Consider the following 23,183-nt stretch of genomic DNA (forward strand, 5'->3'; position numbering starts at 1 on the left):
TAGTTGGCGGCACTAAATGCATCCAGGGCTGAGGCCAGATTTTAGTAGGCTAGTATTCCCCACGCTACACAGGATTTCGGCTTTGCTTTATTTTGCAAATGGGGATCTAATAACATCACCAACATATGTTGGACCTTGTAGGTTGCATTGCTGCAACATTGTAACATATCCTCCAGCAGTTCGCAGATGAAAACATCATGAGCATTTTGATGTGTCTGTGGGAGGAAACTGGCAACCTATCAGTGGGACCAGCACTCTCCAAACCCAACTGGTTTGCAAGCTGGAACATAAACTTCGTGAAAGGTGATGACACTAGATGACATAGAAAGTGAAAGCAAAGTTAAATGTACTACATATTCTGACTTGGATGGTCTAGGCTAGCCTGATCTCATCAGATCTTGGAAGCTAAGCAGGGTTAGACCTGATTAGTATTTGGAAGGGGAGCCACCAAGGAAGTCCAGGCTTGCTACACAGAGGCAGGCACTGGCAATCCACCTCTGTTCGTCACTTGCCTTGAAAACCCTATGGGGTAGCCATAATTCAGCTACAACTTGACTACTCTTTACACATACAAGTATATGTTAAATTTGTAGGACACACACACACATGTTCAGAAGACATCTGTCTTATTTGATTTCACTGTTTGGTCCCATTTTACAGCTGAGAAAAAGTGAGGCACAGTGTTCGGTCAGTACAACCATAGCACAGAATCCTTAAACAGCAATAACAGTTAAATAAGAAACGTCCTCCTGAGAATCTACATTCACAATCACCACTGAGCTACTGCAACCTCCCCCCGACTGCAAGAGTCATAGACTTCAGAAGAAGGGTTTAGACAGTGATGACATATTTACCAGACAGATTAAATCCCTGATCCTCTTTTTTAGAAAGTAAACACTGAACTGCATGCAAACTTCATCACAAAATGTACACATTATATTCTATGCTTTTATTTTTTTGTTCTCCTGCCACTTTCTTTATTTAAAGTCAGGAAGGTTGTGGAGGGGGTGTTTCCCCCAAGTGCTCTGAAATGCAGGTCTGTCTTGGCTGCAAAGAACACTTGAAAGCGATATTAAGCTATTCCAGAAATTGCTTATTCTCTATTGCATATTAAGTGGATTATTCAGAAAACAAGAATTAACCTGCTTTGTCTTGCCTTGTTTGTGGCTGCGTGAATTCTGTGCTGCCAGTAAAGTCTTTTTGTATCCATAAGTAGATGTGAAATGAAAGATAAAAAACATAGACTGTCTAGCCAGAAAAAGGTTCAGATTCATTTCTGGCCATAACTATACTGAAATCTACAGTGCCCTTCTGTTTTCTACAGAGGAATAACAAGTCCATGAAAAGGAAAGTATACAAGCTTGACATCAAAAATGGCAACATTTTCAGAACATGTGGCACAACCTTTTAGTCTCCAAGGAAGCTCTTTTGCTGATCTGAAAGTCAACCTTTTCCAACAAAGGAATGTTAAAGGGAGACTCAATAAGATATTGCTGAATTAGAATTTATTAATAGGCTTGGTTGCATTAGCTAGGAGTTAAATAGGGTTGGCATCTTCCTTAGATTCTTTCTTTTTTTTGCCATCAAGTCACAGCTGATTTATGACAGCTCCATAAGGTTTTCAAGGCAAGTGATGTTCGGAGGTGGTTTGCCATTGCCTGCCTCCACATCATGACCCTGGTATTCCTTGGAGGTTGCCCATCCTAATACTAACCAGGGCCAACCCTGCTTAACTTCTGAGATTTGACGAGATCAGGCTAGCCTGGGTCTATCCAGGTCAAGTTTCCTTACATTCCACATGTGTTAAATTGCTCAACAATTGCCACCATTTATTACACTGTACTCAGCAGGTCAGTGTGTGTGAGGGTGCATGTCAAATTGCTTCCGACTTATGTTGACTATGTATATTGATGATAGGCCTTAACATAGGAGCCCCTTGATATGGGAGAAACCCTCACAGAATGTTATGTAACTACGGTATCCAGTGTCGGATGTTCTCTGTATAAATTCAGCTGTTAATATATACACAGAAGTGTATCTGTGTGTGTATGAGAGAGAGAGAGCTTGAAAAAGAAAGGAAGGAACCACATATAGCGGTTAAGAAGAGGAAACTAAAATACTCTTGTTTTGCAATTAAAAAAATAATTAATATATGTACAAAAATAATGCCAGAATCAAAGCAGCCATCATCAGATCCTTCAGAAAGCTTTCTTCCCCACTACACACATAAATACCAAGGGTTCTCTTAATTACTTTGTTTTAATGAATTTTTCAAACAAGCAGTTTACTTTTTCATATTTGTTGGTATATTCTTGTTAAAATTTGATGGCTTGGAATAGCTCTATTGGTATCCCATCAACTCCTGGTGATTTGTTTCTCCCAACTTGTCTCAGTGCAGCTTTCACTTCTCTTTCTAAAACTAGGTTCTTCTTCAAAAGATGCTTCTTGGAAGGAATCTGTCACCTCTTCTGTTTAGATCTTCTGTGTATTGTTCCTACCTTTTATTTTGTCCTGTTCAGTTGATCTTTTAGCATGACTGACTATGTTTTAAATTTCCCTTTGATTTCTTGAATCTTGTGGAACAGATTTCTTGTTATTCCATTTTTGTTGTTCTCTTCTGTTTCTTTACACTGGTTATTATTATTGTCTCTACATGTCAGTCGCTGGTACACTACATTTGGACTTCTGATTCTGTCAGCTTTTATTTTTGCTTCTTGTCTATCTTTAGCAATTTTAAGAGTTTCGTCATCTATCTAGGCTTTTTGGTGTGTGTTTGTTTGTTTTTGGCTACAGGAATAATATTTGTGCATTCTTCTTTGATAATATCTTGGTTTTGGTGTTTTTCGCAGCTCAGTGTAGCTTATGGAAAAAGCTTTTGGGAAAGGTGGCACACTGGCACATATTCCACCATCTTTTTTAAAGCATAGTTTCTTATCTCCTTTGTCCCTTGTTGCCCTTGAAAACGTTGGACTCAAATCTAGTACAACAACCATGTAAAATCTGAAATAATGTGCTTTTTCTTGTGTGGCATCTTTGTTAGGTCTGTTATCAATATCTCTGTCAAAGACACATTTTGCAATGGTCCATTTTCAGGCTTTTTCAGTGGCTGCCCCATGTCTGTGGAACAGCCTCTCAGAAGAGGTGTGTGTGCGTGTGGGGGGGGGGGCTGCTTCTGGTTTTCCAGTGATGGTGCAAGGGTTATTATCCCAAAGAGCTTTTGAGGCATGCTGTTTTTCGCAATGGCTTATAACATGTCTCTGGAAAGCATACAGTCAAGGCATCAGGGCCCAGGCCTTCCTCTGTTGCTCTTTAATAACTGGCATTCCCAGGTATACTAGCTCTTAACCTAGAGTTTCCACTTTAGCCATTTCCCCAGGAATTGTTCTAAGCCCTTTTTAAAGCTGCCTAACCTAGTGGGCATTATTATTTCCTGTGACGGTGTTAGAGAGTTGTCAGCCCCTTTGTGAGAGCAAGGGATTGCCACTCCCAGCTGGCATTTCTTGCCGCCATTCAGAGTAGCAGTGGAAGAAAAATAAAAAATGGCCATTGGTGAATGGCATGACATTACTTCCAGGTAAACCTGATCTCCTGCTGGTTGCTAGGCTGGGCTTGGCAACCCTAGTCAGTGAGTGACGAAACTTAAATATGTATGTTGTGTGGAGAAATACTTTCTTTTGTCTGTCTGGAATCTACTGCCCATCCAGTTCACTGAGTGACCCCAAGGTCTATAATTATGAGAGAAGGAGAAACATTCCGTCTTTCCACTTTCTCTATATCGTGCCTATATCTTGAGCTTCTTAGGGTGCTTTTCCCCCCTCTAAACAGAAAATCCCCCAAATTATTTGGCCTATTTCTCAGACGGAAAGGCCATTTCATTGCTCAGTTCCTATGAATAATAGTATCCTAACTCAGGGGCTTGTTATGTTTATGAATCAATGCTGGTACATCATTAGGTCTTTAGAGATATGGCAGGCTACCAACCTAACTTATTAATTACATTTCAAAAAACTATTTATACAGAGTTCAGGGATAATGTTAGGATCACTTACATGACAAAAAAAACTCTGAAATGAAATATGAGTAATTCCTGCCCTCAGTGGCCAGCAGAATAGTTTTTAACTCTTTGTTTCCATGTAAGGAAGTAAAATTTCCCCTATCCATTTAAAATTTCCCCTATCCATTGAAGAAAATTTCCCCTATCCATTTACAACAGGGCCATCATTGTTAAAGTTCACAAATATTTTAAAAATGGCTTTAATGTTACTGTATTCATCCCTTCTTTCAATAAATTTGCTTATGTGGTTACCTCATTTTTGTTAATGTTTTTTACAACTGTGAGGTGGGCCTTCCCTTGGTTGTACATATATGTGTGCTAGGCAGGTTCTGTGTTGGTTCTTTTTACAATTTCATGTCACACTCATGTAAAAGGCATCCCCTCCCAAGTATTTTCAAGAGATGCATGCTTTGAAATGACAAGCATTCTCCTCCATATAGCATGCTGTCAGTTGAGATATTTTTATTCACTTTTATCCAGCTCTTCTCCTCATAAAAGTGCTTTCCATTTGTATCAAGTTTGCTTACTAAGAACAGCTGTTGGCACCATTTGCTGTTGACGACATTCACTTATACCATTGACTTTTATACTTGACACTTCAGCATAGAAGAAATGAATTAATGTGATGTTCTCTCAATTACCAGGCTTACTTTCAAGGTTTGATTAAATGATCTCAGTGCTTTTCATAGTCACAGGGGACTCCAATATAAATATACATGCAACTATCTAACATTAATGCTGTCAGAAGGGACAGGCAGAAGTACTGAATGTTTTCTTAAGGGAGAGGGTGCTTGCCATGGCCTTGAAGAATATGGTAGTTGGATTGCCACTGAAGAAACCATCCCTATGTAGAGATTTTTAAAAAGTTCAGAAATGGAGAAATTCCCCCCTCCCCCGTTAATTCATGTTTGAACACATGAACCTGCCTTATACTGATTCAGACCATTAGTCCATCAAAGTCCATATTGTCTACTCAGACTGGCAGTGGCTCTCCAGGGTCTCAGGCAGAGGTCTTTCATCACCTACTTGCCTAGTCCCTTTAACTGGAGATGCCGGGGATTGAACCTGGGACCTTCTGCATGCCAAGCAGATACTCTACCACTGAGCCACGACCCCTCTTAAGTGTGCAAACAAATCTGGGTTCAGGCTCATTTTTTAAAAAAATAGTTAATATTGGAATGCATGAGAGGGAAGGCAGCATGACATAGCCCAATCTTGTCAGATCTCGGAATCTAAGCAGGGTCGGTACTTGGATGGGAAACCACAAAGGAAGTCTGTGCAGAGGAAGGAAATGGCAAACCCCTTCTGCTTCTCACTTGCCTTGAAAACCCTTTCCTGGGGTCTCCATAAGTCAGATGCTACTTGATGGCACTACAAACACACACACACACACACACACACACACACACACACACACACACACACACACTGGAATGCACATCCCCATTAGTCTTTCCCCTAAACTTTAGACACTCACAGGAGTAGATTAAGCGTTCATTTTAAGATAGCTGTATTTATGACATCACGCCTTGTCCAGGCAAATCTGTTTGGCACGCCTGTCAAGTGTTTGTGTTGGTAGACTTGCAGTGAGCCATCACCCACATGTTTGGACACATGACACAGTGTTCATTTCTGTTTGGGAGCTTTCATTGTTGCTTCTTTGAGTGTGCAGAATCCCGTTCTATGTTAAGTAGGTGGGTTGCTGATTTGTCGGCGTGCCATTCTGGATCAACCCTTTATGAATTGTTTTTAAGCACCAAAGTTGACAATGAAAGCTTTTATAGCAGTACCCCAATTAGACATAATCATTCTTGTTCAATTTTAGTAAAGAACTGGAGTATGTGATGAATGTAAAGTATTCATTTCTCTTTTTTCCCTGTTTGCTGCCTTCACACTTCATTTTGCAAAATAGCCCTTAACTGCTTTGCTATTTCTTGTTCATTTTGCAGATTGAGAATGTTGATGTCTGTCTTAGTTTTCTGGCAGCCAGAGGAGTAAATGTCCAAGGTCTTTCTGCTGAAGGTAAGAAAAACACATTGTCAACATGGATAATGAAATACCTTTTTGAAAAATAACTTCTTAAATATTTATTTACAGTGGGAAAATAACATACTATGTTGAAAAAAGATAGCTGTTATTCATTATTTTTTTTAAAAAAAAATTAGCCTGAGTTTCTTAGTATAAAAGAAATTGAATATTTCCTATAGGAACCATAGGAAATTAATATTGTGTATTTATATACACCATCATTTCCTCTTTCCTAACAATATATAGGTACAAAGAGCCGATAGTGTATGCATTCCACATGCAGAGTGAAAAAGTGAATATGACTGCCACTGTAATAGTTATTATCATGAAAATGGGGTACAATCTATGTCTTGTTGGTCAACAGCAAATCTTAATAAGAAAAATATGCATTAAGTCATATGAGAGCTTGCAGGCTTATGCTTCACACTCTTGGTCAACTTGGGAAGTTGGTCATCCATTGTCTGATGTAGTTAGTGCAAATTATATGTATTTAGACTTGAAATTATTTCTCAAATGTGATAGTGATAGATTTACTGTGTCTACATAATAATTACAGCTCATAAGAATGTGATGATGTGGTAAGTGCGGTATATTTGACTTTGACGGGATTTGAGAATCCTTAATATTTTAACCTTGATAACAACTTTGCACTTAGTATACATGTCAGTCAGAAATCATTTCTGAATTGAGACAGCTAGTACAGTGCCATGTGGAATTACAGTTTCTTGTTAAAGGAAATGTTAGATGCAGCTGTCACAAATAAATGGCATTTCTATTCAATTACAAACTAGTAGATTTTCAAATAATTTCAAATAATAAGTTCCTTGAGTTACAAATGAGCAGAGTTCAAAAGTTCAAATGGCTGAAAGATATAGAAAAGGACACGGTCAGGTACTGTTAACTTCAGTGGAGCGTATTTGTAAGTATAATAGTTGCATCCCGTCTAGCTCAGTCAAAGTAGATTTCATTGATGATCCCAGAAGGGATCTTACACTTTTTAGAATAGTGGAGGGTGGGGACTTCTACATTTATTTTCACCATTAAAAATATATATCCCCTTTTCAGGTGCTGTAATCTTGTGAACTGAACCCATGTGTGGCTTAGGCTGGTAGCAATATGGAGTGCAAACATTTAGAAATGGTGCAAAGCGGTGTTTTAAGACCCAAGTTTAAAACTGTGTTTTTTCTCTTGCCTTCCTCAGCTGTAGATGTGCAGTATAAATGTGATTCTGTTCCTCAAAAACATTATTATTAAAATAATATTATAGCCATTTAGGTTTTTAAAATGAATGTTGTGCACTTTGACCCCTTAATGTTTGTATGTTTTAACTCCGTTTGAAAATAAAACAGAGATTAAAACAATTCTTCACAGTGTGTGCATGGCAACTAGACACATGCATTGCCCGTGTCTGTATTGACTTTGAATGTGAACATGCAATATTTGAAGAAAGAATTCAGAGTTGGAAATCTGCAGGATTTCTTACTCTTTGTGCTAGCGATGGTTTCAGAGTATCACGCTGTCTCCTGCTTAGCTATGTAACCGCTGACTGTAGTTATGAATTTAGGCATTTTGTTCAGGACATTCCTCAATGCTGCTCTCACTTGATAAATCATACAGTGTATCCTGAAAGAGTAGAGCAATAATAAATGTTCTTAGAAGGTGAGCCAATCCACTGGGGTTACTGAATAAATTAATGATGCTAACAGTAAATCTAGGACCACTTTAAAAGCAGAGCAATGGACATAACCTTCCTTCCAATGACATAATGTTTTGGGATTTTATCCACTTTAATTCTTCATCTTAAAAGACAGAAGTTCCAAAACCACATGTGATAATGTGTCATGTCCTCATTTCTGCTGGGTTTGGGGGGGTAGTGTTGTTGTTTTTATCACAGAAGCTTATTTTTAAAGTTTTAATTTTGATGAACAGTTATCGTAAAACCATTTGAGTCTTCATGAGAATATTTTATTTTAATCTAAATGAGTTTCCAATCTATGTTTTAAAAAATACATAAATAAAATCTAGCCACAATGTAGGAACCAATCCACCTAAAGATATGCTTGCAGAAAGACTGGTTAGTACATAGTGTTGTCAGAAAATCAGTGATTGCTCCAGTGGTCTCTTTGTCAGCCAGGAAGGGCTGAGTGAAGTCAAGCCAGTGTTTTGCTGGAAGCTGAGGTCCAGGTGTCAGGACATGAGTCAAATTACTGCAGCTGGAGATAACAGTGTGCCATGCATAGGGTTGCCAGCCTCCAGTCGGGTCCTAAAGGTCTTGTGGAATTACAACTAGTCTCCAGACTACAGAGATCAGTTCCTTTGGAAAAAATGGCTTCCTTGGAGGGTGGACTGTACGGCATTATACCTCACTGAGGTCCCTTTCCTCCCCAAACCCTGCCCTCTTCATGCTTCAACCTCAAATGTCCAGGAATTTCCCAACTGAGAGTAGGTAACCCCAATCATGGATCTTGTTCCAGCAAAGGCTGAAGGTGAAATGAGGCCTTAAATTAGGGTTGCCAGGTCCCTCTTCGCTATTGGCGGGAGATTTTGGGGCAGAGCCTGAGAAGGGTGGGGGTTGGGAGAGGAAGGACTTAAATGCCATAGAGTCCAATTGCCAAAGCAGCCATTTTCTCCAGGTGAACTGATCTCTATCGACAGGAGATGAGTTGTAATAGCAGGAGATCTTCTGCTATTACCTGGAGGTTGGCAACCCTACCTTAAATACTCTTTCAAGAAGGTAAAGATACAGGCTCTCCTCTCCAAGAGCAGGCTGCCAGTAGTTAAAGTGCCATCCCTGGTTACAGCAGTAAGTAATGTGATGAGGATGAGGTGGTCTGGGGCTTTGAGAAGCTTGAGGGATCAGTAGGGGAGAATCTTCTTGTTCAGCGGGAGACTCTGGGCTGGAGAGTTCAGTGTCCAAGTCCAAATCAGAAGGCAGGGCAGTTTCCTAGGTTGAGTAGTCTGACCCATAGTCTTGGGGTTCCTCCTGCACATCAGTGGCAGCTCCTGGAGTGTCTTAAATGTCTCCTTCTGCAGTTGTGTTAGCTGCCCAGATGCCACCTCCTCTGAGTGTTCAGCCTCTGTGCGTGATGAGGAGTAGTCCGTACACTGATAAATGACAGCCAGGCTCCTGCTCTTTCTATCAGCAGAGACCTGAAAAGTATGATCACCAGTTTTTCTAACAGTTGTTAGATGTACAGTTCAGTTATGTTATATGCCCAATGACTGTAAATTGTGGAACTCCCTGCCCCAGGATATGGTGATGGCTGCAACTTGGAAGGCTTTAAGAAGGGAGTGGACATGTTCATGGAGGAGAGGATTATTCATGGCTACTAGTTAAAATGGATGCTAGTCATGATGTATACCTATTATCTCCAGTACCAGAGGAGCATGCCTGTTATATTATATTAGGTACTGTGGAACACAGGCAGGATGGTGCTGCTGCAATCGTCTTCTTTGTGGGCTTCCTAGAGGCACCTGGTTGGCCACAGTGTGAACAGACTACTGGACTTGATGGAGCTTGGTCTGATCCAGCATGGCTTTTCTTACGTTCTTACCAATCTAGGGCGAATGGGTTTATTTTTTTCTCAATTTTATTGTTTTAAGAATACATACACCTGTTTATACTTTAAGAAATGACTGTACTCATTTTTCAGCAACAGTAGTAGTTTCTGTAAACAGTCACATGGTGTACACACAACCATGGTAGGGTAGGGACATATTCACCTTGCCCACAATGCTTCACTTGAAGGCCAGTTTTTAAAGTTTTGGATTCTAGGTGAAATCCTTTATATTTTCCTGGTCATTTCTCTGTGCAGTGTCACCTGTGCCATGTCTGAAATACATTGTGTTAGCCACCCTTGATTAATTGTTTTATGGTGCTCGTTTGCTGTGAAGCTTTTTGGATGTTATTTGTTTTAGTGGTTTAATGATACATTTCTGTGTTGTGATAAATGTTTTCCTGCTTTCTTCTATAGAGAATGAATTAATATCCTAAATAAGCAAACACAATGATCATGTTTCAGATGCTTGCCTGTGATCTTGAGGACCATAAACAGTGTACTTTTTGTAATATATAGATGTGAAAGTCCTTGCACCAGGCATGAGTTAACTGCAACAAGCAGTTTAGAAGTTGTCAAGCTTTGGATGTTGAAGTTTTGCTTGACATTAGGTAAGGTAAAGGTCCCCTGTGCAAGCACCGGGTCATTCCTGACCCATGGGGTGACGTCACATCCCGACGTTTATTAGGCAGACTTTGTTTTACGGGGTGGTTTGCCAGTGCCTTCCCCAGTCATCTTCCCTTTACCCCCAGCAAGCTGGGTACTCATTTTACCGACCTCGGAAGGATGGAAGGCTGAGTCAACCTTGAGCCGGCTACTTGAAACTGACTTCCGTCAAGATCGAACTCAGTTCGTGAGCAGAGCTTTTGACTGCAATACTGCAGCTTAACACTCTGCGCCACAGGGCTCCTAAAGCTTGACATTACCTTGTAGAATAAGCATACTATGCAAAGCTATTTGAAAGGAACTTCAACAACTTCACTCTGACTATCAGAGTGATCGAGTCAGGATCCTGCCTTCCATCTTATTTAGGGAGAACAAGATAAGTTCACCCAGTGATCATGTTCTTGTCAAAGTTTCAGCATGCCTGGCTTTATTTAAAAAAAAAAATTAAATAACAAAAAAGGGAAAACACTGAAACAGAAAATCACAGGGAGCCTCAAAGATTGAGCTGGAAGCTATAAAATCTATAACAACATAATGGTATTTATTATATAGTGTACAAATAAGTTTGTTAAAAACACAGGGCCTGGAATACAGGCTACATATAAAAAAATCAGTATAAACTGTTACAAAGATCTCAAACAAAGTTAATGATACTCTCATTATAAATGACCAATACAGGACCATATAAATTTCAGCCTATTGGGCCTTCCTCAGTGGTCATAAATACAAAACATGATTATTAAAAAGGTAAAGGTAAAGGTCCCCTGTGCAAGCACCAGGTCATTCTTGACCCATGGGGTGATGTCACATCCCGGTGTTTTCTAGGCAGACTTTGTTTACGGGGTGGTTTGCCAGTGCCTTCCCCAGTCATCTTCCCTTTACCCCCAGCAAGCTGGGTACTCATTTTACCAACCTCGGAAGGATGGAAGGCTGAGTCGACCTTGAGCCGGCTACCTGAAACCAACTTCCGTCGAGATCGAACTCAGGTCGTGAGCAGAGCTTTTGACTGCAGTACTGCAGCTTACCACTCTGCGCCATGGGGCTCCTACTATGATTATTAAAGACACATCCGAAAATATGCCTGATGAGATATTTGTATCTGAAAATAGAAAACCTTATATCTAGTGTGGCCTGATGTTAACTATTAACACAGACCATAAAAATGTGCTCACACAAAAAAATCTGGTATAAAATTACCAGTGTTTCTGGATGTGAGTAACATCAGTCAGTGATAAAATGTATTGGCCAGTGTTGCAAGACCCTCCTCCCAATAGACCAATAATCCTTTTTTGCCTTGGTTTTCACTGTGAATAGTAGGAGGGAGAAGGGAAAATATTCCCACTCCACAGTGCTGGCCAACAGAGACCCCCACATTGATTTCAGCAGAAATTCAAGTTCGATGGCACCAAAAGAGTGATGCACAGTGCATTATGTATTTAGAAAATGTATTTATTTAGAAATGTTTATGCTATCTTTACAGGAATCTGCTGGAGGTGGCTTAGAAAATAAAAAACCAAATTAAAACCAAAACATTAAAAGTTACAGATTAAAACCCAGTATTAAAAAACCAGACCATCGTAGTAGATAGACCACAAAAACAGGCCACTGTTCAGTATTCCTCTCACTAATCGAATTACATTTGGTTAGCGAAGTCTCCCAGTCTGTTTTCCTTCTACATTGTGAAAAACGTAAGATCTACAGGCACCTCCATTTTTTTCTGTGCTGGACCTGAAACTCCTGCCACTGGTTCTGAGGAGTTTTAGAAGCCAAGAAAGTAGTAGTTGGCCCACAACCAATTTAAATTTGGACCGACTTCAGAAATAATAAAGCCACTACTGGTCTCACCTTGAGTGATCTGGAATCCATAGCGGCTGTTCTGATGATGTATTTATACTAGGAATGTCCGTAGATTTTTTTCTAGAAAATACCCTTCAGTTTGTGACTAATGAGCAATTTCCAATGGTGGAAAGTATTTGGTGTAGAAAACAGGTTCATGGGGTGGGGGGAAGATTCATATGAAAAAAGAAGAGACAAAAGTCTAATTTTGATATATATATATTATTATTTTTTGCAGAGATAAGGAATGGAAATTTGAAAGCCATTTTAGGGCTGTTTTTCAGTTTGTCTCGTTATAAACAGCAGCAACACCAACAGCAACAGTACTACCAGTCTCTGGTTGAGCTACAACAACACGTCTCTCATTCTCCCCCTCCTGCTGATATTGGCCAGCCCAAAACCCAGCAAGATATGCAGTCCAGGTAGGTCAGACTATTTCCTTGTGTGAAGCGATTTCATTTTGTAATAAAGATTTACAAAGTCTTCTCAAAGAACAACAGCAAAAAGAATGCACTGTTCAGTCCTCGGCACATTTACTTGGAAGGCAGTCCAACTGAGTTCCCCCATAAACATGCATAGGACCGCAGCCTTGGGCTACAGTCATGCAAACAGATTAACAGATATTTTGGGTGTCTTTAATACTCTTTCACTCTTGCATTACTTACACTGGGCCATGCAGGCATCTGTGGAGGGAAGTTGCTACATAATGACCAGGATTCTTGCAGTGGAGGTTCTAAATATTATGGCTGAGGGTAGGGAACTTGCATGTGACAAAGTATGCTCTGACTCACTATGCTGGCAGATGTTGTGTTAGGCGATTTATGCATGGCTGTTTCCTAACGGTCACCCCACTGAATACTTTGGGGCTTTGCTTTGATTATGCATGCATTTGCCGACTGTCAGAGGCTGCCTCGCTCTCCCCGCACATTTCCACACTTTTTCCCCATGTTTTCTGGATGCTGGCTAAATATGAATCCAGAAAACGTGGGCAAAATGCGCAGAAACATACAGGGAGAGCGAGGCGACCTCTGATGATTGGAAAATGCAAGCATAATCACAGCAAAGCCCTGAAGTATTCAGTGGGGTGACTGCGAGGAAACAGCCATGCATAAATGGCCTCTGTTTTTGAAGTGCCACTGGATTCAAGTTTAATCCGTCATAGGCAATGTAGGCTAAAGTTCAACTTTGTATTATGAAGCTCCCTGAGTGGCCCTGAGCCAATAATTTTATCTCTTCATTACTCTGACTCATCTACTTGTTATGGTTATTGAGAGAATAAAAAACGTTTACTTTGAAAGCTGGTATAAAATATAATAGATAGTCTGTATTGGGTACAGGAATAGGGCTTGTTCTTTCTCTATAATTGCTTCTGTCCACCACAAAGAAATGGTGAATTGCACTGAAGGAAGTAGCACCAACCACACCCCTCGTATATCGCTTTATGACAGGGGTGGAGAACCTTTTTTCTGCCAAGGGCATTTGGATATTTATAACATCATTCTCAGGCCATACAAAATTATCAACTTAAAAATTAGCCTGCTATATTTGGTCAAACATTTAGCCAAGAGGCATGATCGGAGACAGCTCCGAGTGTCTGCCACGTAGAGCTACTTGCTTTTGACCTCTGTCGTCCCCAGCTGGGCCTGAGAAACTCAGGCAGGACAGCAAACAAGATGGAGTGAGCGAAAAGCTGCTCAGGGCTTGTAAGCGAAGGAGCACGGTCCAGTAACGCCCCGATCCAGCACTTTCCCACCCTACGCATCTTTTGCAGGACTTAGAGGGGAAAGAACCAGAAGGGAGAGGAGGTACCGACCAAGCCCCAAGCAGGCAGCTGCCCAGATGACCTCCCCAGCACGGGCAAGCAGGCAGGCATCCAACCGGTGGCGCACTCACCCATCTGGTGGCACAGGATGGGCTGTTGCACCAGCCGGGCGTAGCCGTCCAGTCGTATGCTGGAGTTGCTCCTGCTCTGCATGGTCGGGGTTGGATTCTACAGCCGGCTCCTGCTACCTCTGCCTGCCGGGATGAAATGAGGACACACTGGCTAAGAACTCCCACCCCCTGCACATTCTGGCCCAGCCAACTTTAACCCCTCCATTGTTGCCACTTCCACCCCCAGCCCTCTTGTAGTACAGAGGGAATACATTTCTCCACGGCCCGAGTCAAAAAAGGTTAACACAGTTTCTTGGGCGGTCCTAGCAGCTCCATATCTAATGACTCTTCTGCAAGGGGGAAAGAAGGTTCCTTTTCTCAACAAAACAAACTCACATCTGCCTTGAATAGAGGCTATTCCTGTCCGGGGGAAGGGGCGGATCGCCAGTCTTAGATCCTTTTGAGCTAGAGATCTGCCAGGATGCACAAAGGGGCAGACCAAATGATTTTGTGGGCCTTATACAGTCCCTGAGCCTGATGTTCCCCACCCTTGCTTTATGACTTCATTGACTGTGTATGTCTGTGAGAGGGATAGACAATATTATTTTGGTTCTTTAAAAAAATGGCTGAGCCCAATAGTTCCAACTAAAGTAACTGCTTGCTTCTGTTTTTCTTATTGCTGTCTTACTCAAAACCACATCTGTTTTTGCTGTACTGAACATGGTCACCAGAAGATGTAGTAGAAGGCAACAGAGGCTATATTAGAACCAAATGAGACATTCGAGTTTTTATAGAGTGTATCTTCAGGGAATGGCTTTTAAAAAAATAAAGGAGCCCTTTTAAATTCAGAAAACTGACACAAGAAAAGAAAGGTCTCCTACTTTCCCCACCAAGCCATTTTCCCATTCTGGATTGTTTCCATGTTTTTGCTACTTCATGCAGTCCAGGAATCTAGACCCAACTCATTAAAAAACAACATCTAGTTTGGCCCTTTGCCTCCTTAAGTAGATGTGTTGTTGTCAGTGCTAAAGCAGAATAAGCAAATCTAGATTTATTATCAGTAGGATTTGTGAGGTGAGGCAGTTTTATGTAGCCCATTGATAGAATGCCAACAGATCAAGACATTGTACAATAAAAAATAGCCTCAAAATTAGTCTTCATTGGTTCTGATCAAAGCTGAGATTTGTCCAAAGATGCTAGAAATGGATTGCAAAGATGTGGTTGGTAGGGACAAGTCGAAAGACAATCTGGGGCCAAATGGAGTAAGTGAAAGACTGTGTGCATGTAGGTGCCCAAAATTCCCTGTTTAGTTTCCGATTAAAAATACTTGATCCAACATTAAACTAGGAATTTCAGGGACTGTTTTGTTTCATAAATAACTGAATGCACACCACCAGTAAAACCAGGAAGATGGGCAAAGCAAACCTAGTGTCCTGGCCCCAAGATGGGAGGCAAGTCCCAGCAACCACAGGGTCTCACAGCAGGGGTTTTCAGGTCACAGCCCAACATCAAAGTCTAGGGTCCAATAACATAAGTCAAATGCAAAGTCAGAAGGCAGTCCCAGGTCTTATTCCAAGGACAAACCCATGTTCCAAAGGCAGGGTCCAAAACCAGTCCAAGGATCAGTTAACAAGGTTCCACAAACAGGTCAAAGAAATGGTCGGGTCATCAACAAAACTACAGACAAATTGATCCCACACTGGCTCTAACTTCATTGCAGCCTTATATAGGGCTTTTCTCTGCAGGTGAGACTGGTTCTCTGTCCTCTACACAAGCTGAGTCAGCTTTTTTACTCCAGAGGAGTAGTTAGGGACAGATCCTGCAAAGACCTACTGGTTTCTCTTGGCATTCCCTCAGGCTGCCAAGTGCACACTCTTGCACCTGGTCCAAGCCTAAGACCTTGCTCACCTTCACTGCTCCTTGGGGTCTTCAGGAGACTGTGGTGGGTCTGGAAATGGGTGGGTCCATACTGGAACCTCCTGGCTTGAAGGCCTTTCTTGCTCATAGGGTGGCAGAGGTATTAACTCTGGTCCCTTTGGGGAAGCCCTCAGACACCAGACTCACAAGGAGGGTCTGCCAAGGCTTGAGGACGGGTTGTCCTCCTCCTCTGATGAGGACATCTTCCCATTCTGAACCAGGGTGGTCCATGATGCCTAGCTGATTATTATGCAAAGACTTAAGCAAAACTTTGAAGCATAACTAGGTCAGATTAGGGAAGGTGTGTAGTTATTGTTAATTATTTCCACCTGTGCTTCAACCAAGAAGGTCTGGTCATCAGAGGTTCTACCAGAGGCACCATCAGAGAACAACAGAGTACAAATTGGTGCGTTCCTGGCAAAAACTCAGGCAATTCTTACCAATTGCCATGCAAGGTATTATTGGAAACTATAAAGGAAAAAAATACTTTTCAGATAGTTGCATAAATAGCAAACAAATTCAGTATGGGTGGAAGTAAACTGCATATTCAAAAGCAAAGCTACTTAGCACTGCTCAAACTAACTACAATGAAGGGCAAATGCAAACTAAACATTATTTATCTAAATCACTCCGTCACAATTCCATTTACCTGAATGAGACTAGAAGTAACACAGCATTCAGAGGATCAGACTTCTATAATCCTAAACAAAGGATATGTCTTGTAAAAGTATTGTTTGAGCCTAATGCATGGCTGTAACAAAGCAATACACTGTGCCATATGTTTTAATTGCATGTGGGGTGTGTATATAAATTATACCCTTAGCTTTATTTTAGCACTTTTGAAGGGTGGGGAGTTAAATAAAGAGGTTTTCTCAGTGGTTCCTTTTTGTGTTGAGTGTTAGCTATTGAAATTCAATCCACAGTAGAATTGTTAGCAATGGCATTGTGTCGTTTTCCGATGAACTTGAAAATCCTATGCAAGAGTTCTCTGAGGTGTTTTCGCATGGCTATATCCTTCATTTCAAAATGTATTAAAATATGAATATGTAATAGAAAAGCACACACCTATCTGAATGGCAATATTAACTTAGTATTATTTATTTATGTAAAATACAATAGCATAGTATTTGAACAACAATGTCTGAGAGATAAGATATTTTAGCATACTTCAAACTGGCAAAATATGGAATGCCTAGAGTTACAGATTTCATATTTCATATTCTGAAAAGTTTTCCTTTCCCATAATATGTTTAATGTAAACATAATTTCAGTAGCTATAATACATATAATGTGTGTTTTAACAACACAATCCCATTCAATATAAAATGAATTTAATATTGGGGGCAAACATGTACATTCTTTATAGTGTGCTTAATCAATATTATTTTCTAGTTGATTCCCAGGTAGTCCCCCAGGTTTGCTACAAACTCCGTGAATGGGTATAAACCTTTGATGCCTTGATGGATAGGCATACAATAAAAAGGTAAAGGTCCCCTGTGCAAGCACCAGGTCATTCCTGACCCAAGGGGTGATGTCACATCCTGACGTTTACTAGGCAGACTTTGTTTACGGGGTGGTTTGCCAGGGCCTTCCCCAGTCATCTTCCCTTTACCCCCAGCAAGCTGGGTACTCATTTTATCATCCTCAGAAGGATGGAAGGCTGAGTCAACCTTGAGCCGGCTACCTGAAACCAACTTCCATTGGGATCAAACTCAGGTTTGATTATTAGCCAAAATTATTAGGGGACTAGAGCAACTGTCCCATGGGGAGCGGTTAAGACGCTTAGGGCTGTTTAGCTTGGAAAGAAGGTGGCTAAGGGGAGACATGATAGAGGTCTATAAAATTATGCATGGTTTGGAGAGAGTGGACAGGGAGATGTTTTTCTCCGTCCTCCATAATACTAGAACACGGGGTCATCTGCTAAAGCTGGAGGGTGAGAGATTCAAAACAGATAAAAGGAAGTATTTTTTCACACAACGCATAGTTAAATTGTGGAACTCCCTGCCCCAGGATGTGGTGATGGCTCCCCGCTTGGAGGGCTTTAAGAGGGGAGTGGACATATTCATGGAGGAAAGGGGTATTCATGGCTATTATTTAGAATGGATACTAGTCATGCTTCATACCTATTCTCTCTAATATCAGAGGAGCATGCCTATTATTTTGGGTGCGGTGGAACACAGGCAGGATGGTGCTGCTGCAGTCGTCTTGTTTGTGGCTTCCTAGAGGCACCTAGTTGGCCACTGTGTGAACAGACTGCTGGACTTGATGGGCCTTGGTCTGATCCAGCAGGGCCTTTCTTATGTTCTTAACAGAAAAGTAATCACACAAATTAATATGGAAATATGGAAATAAGGACATATCACAAATGATAGATCACTAAAACTGACAAAGTGTACTAGAATCCAAATTCGACTAGAATACTTGAAATGAAATATTATTCCAAATCTTTTCTTAGTCTCTCATACTCCATCCATTCTACCCCACTTCCAAGAATGATTCATTACTGCCTACCCTGGGTGAAGCAGCCATTTCTTGTTCATCCAGATACTTCTAAATTATTAAGAGTGCAATTCTAAGAACACTTTACTGAGAATAAGCCCCATTGAATAGATCTGAGTAGGTTTCTGAATAGACCTGCCTAGGATTGCACTGCAAATCAGTTATGTCTCAATGCCAGGTTTAGAAGTGGATTACCTTCAATGAAATGATTTTTTTTTTAGTTTGCTGACTGGCCAGTGGCATTTATCCAGCCAGCTGCATACTTTCCCTTTATTGCTTGAGCCTACTAAGTCCCCTGAAACTTTGTCCCTTGGGGTTAGCCTACCCAGAAGCAGCATAAGGGGCAAAGTGGAACCTACAGTGGAAGAGAGGAATCAACAGAAATGGTCGTACTCTTTTACAGAAATGAAAATGCCATTCTGTTGGAGGACTCTGCGTGGTCAGATGTATGCCCTTTTAAAACAAGCAGAGTTCTGGAAAAGGACCTATATTTTAAGTTCAGGTTGAATGAATCAATATTTAGGAATAATAGCTTTATTTAATAAATGATTGTTGATCTTTGAAACAGAAATTCATGGTTAAAGCAGAAAATTCAAAACTATCAATGAAATGTTTCTAAAAGAGTTCATTTTGGGGAACAATAAACCTTTGTGAATGAAGGGATTTTGGCATTATTTTTCCCTACAGTACAATTACAAGTTAGACATGGTTTCATTTTTGCTTGTTTTACAAGAAAGGTCACAATGCTGATCTATGGCAACAATGTATGGCAACAAGAAGTAGACTATATTCCAGGTTTTTTTAGCTGACTTCACATCACAGCACACATCTAAGTTTGCTATAGTGAAGATCTTTCAACCACCCAGATACTAAGAGAAAACACATGTAGACTAAAGTTCTCTCTCATTCATGGTTTAGTTAGTAATTTATTTCAGGGAGCTGTCAGCAGAATTCCAAATGGCAGACAAACTAGTGTTATCACATACAGGAATGGTGGTTTCTGCTTAAGAGGCAGCTGGGTTTGGTTAATTTGTTAAAGGTCACTATGTGCTACTAGCTATTGTTTAACTACAATTGATACCCGAAAAAATATTATATTTTGCCGCTTTCTCAGAAGTAGCCAATGGAATGGTGAACCCCACTGGACTAGCAATTACTCTGTCATGTTAAATGTTGAAAGTGATCAATACCTGTAGTGGTCATGAAACAGATATAAACAGAAGTTGGCAACGATCTCACCATGCATTTGGATTTTCATGGATTACCCAAGTGACCATCTCTTCTGGTAGGGCAAGAATGATGCACTGGAGTCACAGAGGTTATTGAGCTGTATTGCCAAGAGTGGACTCTTCCTTTGAAGTTCTTGCTGCAAGAACTCTTACCGGCCAAGCAACATGCATTTTTTTTTATTTTAAAGGTTGCTTGTGTCTTCAGCTTTCAGAATTGCTGCAGAAAGCAATCAGATAACGGCCTCATAAACACTCATTCCCTCACTTTACTCCATTCTTTTTACATCTTCTATTGCTGACTTGAACATATAGTGCTCAAAGATCAGTAAAGCAGCACAATGTAGATCCAGGCTTTTTTTTTTTTTTTTTGCTTTGAGCAATTGTACCACAAAGGCTTCCACTTCAGCATATACTGCTGCTTAAAATCCTTCAAGGTTACAGTCAAGGCCAACTCAAGGAAATCAAAAGAATATGGTTGGGTCAGATCAATATGGTGATATATTTTTCCCCTTTTTGTTTGAAGAATTTGATAGTTAAAGGTATGATTTCCTTGAATATGGAAGGAGTGCCTAGTTAGATCTGTTGATAGATTATAACCTAGCTAAAAAGGCTGTGAGGAGACAAAGGGAAACGCCCTAGCTTGAATGTCACCTAGCATTTGCATGGGCACCAGGGGGAGGCAATTTTCACCAGTTCTCCCATCCCACAGGAAACTTCTGATGCCCTCCAAGGTATTCTTGGAGATTCTCCCCCCCCCAGTGCCCAGGAGGAACAGCATTGTGAGGGAAGTTTGGGTTGCCATGGTGGGAATTGGTGATTGACACCCCCCCACACACATACCTGTGGAAATTCTAGGTGGGATCCAAGCTCCTTCCTACTATCTTGAGATCTATGGAGAACGGCAGAATAATAACAGTAGTAGTGATGATAGTTATGATGCTGCTGCTGCTAAATAAATACATAGTTTAAAATTTGTATCGATCCTGATGGTCTTTTCTGTATTTGTTGTGAAAACTGCTATTTCTACCTTTTGTTTTCTGCATGTGTTTATTATTATTTTTATGTTCCTCGTCTATAAGTTTCCAGTTTGGCTCACTTATTTTCTACTCATGTAAGTGCTCAAGCGAAAGGTGGGGCTTTTCAGGACAAATTTCTTGGCTAAATATTCTTCGGTTTTTTATTGTTGTTAGCTTATTTTCCTCCTCCTGGCTCCTCAGCTTTTATTCTGTGGTTGCTTGATTTTGCTTAGATTTTAATTGGTGTTTATTTTAATGGGATGCTCTTAGCCCCATAGAAATTTCATAAAATCAAAAGATGAGCTGCAAATAATGAAATAAATGAGTAATCTTATCTTCCTTGACTGCTAAGTTTCCTTTTTAAAAAAATATATTTTTTATTGCATTGGAGGTCATTTTACATCTCCATACCTTTATAATTACAATTTACACTTTCCTTCTTCCAATACAAATTTCCCCCTTTCCCTCCCCCCACGGACCAGTCCATAATATCATATTTTCATATTTTCAGCCATGAGCATAGCCTTTTTAGTTTTACTAAAGTCTCTTCGTTGGCTTCTCCTCTTTTCACCCAATTAATGTATGGGTTCCACTTAGTCTTCAGTTCCATTTCTTCTGTTTCTCCCATCGTCTGTTGTTTTAAGTATCCCAGTACATCTGTTTGCACGTATTCGAACACATAATTATTCCACCTGTCCATAGTCCACTTTGTTTTATCTTTCCATCCAAAAGCTATAACCGCTAATATCATCGCTTTAAACATCTCTTGTTCACTCTTTTCTAACTTCTCACAACCCATTATGCCCATAAACATCAGGTCTACAGTTGCTTGAAGTCTAATCTTAAATAATTCTCTAATTTTACTAAGTATTTTGTTCCAAAATTTTATTACCCTTGGGCACTCCCACCACAAATGTGAGAACCACCCCTCTTTTGCATTACAATGCCAACAATTCGGTCTCATTCCTTTGATCATATGTGCTATTTGGGCCGGTGTTCTGTACCACTTCAGCATTATTTTCCTTTCCAACTCTTTATATCTATCCATCTTCAACATTTTAATACCCTTCATCATTTTATTCACCATTTGTGTTGATATTGTGGTTTCTTTTGCCCATTTTGCCTGTATTATTCTAATCATAAATTCTTTATCTCTTATCATCATTCTGTATATTTTCCCTGCTAATCCTTTTCTAATATATGCTTCACTCTTTATTGACTGCTAAGTTTCCTTACATTGGTGTGCATCAGACATTAAGAACTAGTGTTATGCTGCAGAACATTTGGTACATGTTCAACTACATTCAGATGTTGTTAATAGAGGTAGGAGTAAGCTCATTGTAAAGCATGTCTGTTCATATCTGAATTACATTTTTTAAATATAAAGTAGAGCTACATTTGGTGGGCTCTCATACCCTCTGATATCTAGCCGGTTAATGATTTTGTCTGAAATGATAGGAAAGTATCTTTGAAATAGCAGGACATACAAATCCTTCTTCCTAAGACTTACAGAAGGTCACATAGCCCCTTGAGCTACAGTTTTGCTGTCACCTTTGCTTGCTTCTATACTCCTATTTGCTAACCTGTCAATCGGAGTAACATTTGAGGGGAAAATCTTACCTGTGTTTCTAATACTCTGCCATATTCACTCTATGATAATGATTTTTTTCACATACAGGAATCTGTTGTTTCTCAGCTGTCTATAATGGGTGATGGTTATGGTTTCTTGTTAGTCTAGCAAAACATTGTATGATTATATGGATGTATAACACCTCTATCTCATAAAATGTAATATTTGTTGTCTCCTTTTAAAAATTATCTCTATTTGTAGATATTTGTTTATGAAGTTGTACTTTTCTGATGTTGGGTATAAATGCACATAATAAGAATTGCAAGAGCAATAGCCTGCAGTGTGTCATGAACCACAAAAGCAACATTTGGAATCTAATGTCAAGTGTTCAAGGCTTTCTCTTGACCTTTCATACAAACCACAAGAAATCTGAGCAGTTGATACTTGAACTACTCATCTAAAGTACAATAGATGTAAAATTGCCCCATCTGCAGGAAATGACTAAACACTTTTTCTGTCACCTAAATGGTGAAGCCCATAAAACATAGTGGAACATTCTTTAGTTTCTCTAACCCAGATTGAAATGTCAAGTATACCACTGTATGAGACTGACATCTGCTTGACAGATACATTTAGGATGCTGCAAATAAAATAAAATAAAAGCCATGGTTCACAGAGAGTGCACAATAACACAGTAAAGAGATTTTCCTGAATGATATGTTATTTTTTCAAAAAAAGAAAAAAAGAAAGAAAGGGAAAAAAAGAAAATCAAAATCAAAATTACATTGAGTCATACTTGGATTTCTACATTACTGGACTATAGTGTTTCCAGTTTACCTTATGCAATTATAAGAAGCATCCTCTAGGTTTTTGATTAGAATATAGGACTTTTCAGCATTCTCATGTTCCTCACGTCTAACTTCCTGTTTCTTTGGGGGG

At 40.1% G+C, this 23,183-nt stretch overlaps 1 protein-coding gene across 1 annotated transcript in view; it reads left to right on the top strand.

Annotated features, from left to right (window-relative positions):
- NAV3 (neuron navigator 3) overlaps positions 1-23,183 on the top strand; it is a 406,649-nt gene that overhangs the window by 196,774 nt on the left and 186,692 nt on the right. The window contains exons 4-5 of the mRNA XM_056847749.1: positions 6,004-6,076; positions 12,380-12,563. Of these exons, the coding sequence (XP_056703727.1) occupies positions 6,004-6,076; positions 12,380-12,563 (257 nt within the window). The remainder of the gene's footprint in view (positions 1-6,003; positions 6,077-12,379; positions 12,564-23,183) is intronic.

This window comes from Euleptes europaea, chromosome 3 (assembly GCF_029931775.1).
Source record: "Euleptes europaea isolate rEulEur1 chromosome 3, rEulEur1.hap1, whole genome shotgun sequence".
Classification (NCBI taxonomy): Eukaryota; Metazoa; Chordata; class Lepidosauria; order Squamata; family Sphaerodactylidae; genus Euleptes; species Euleptes europaea.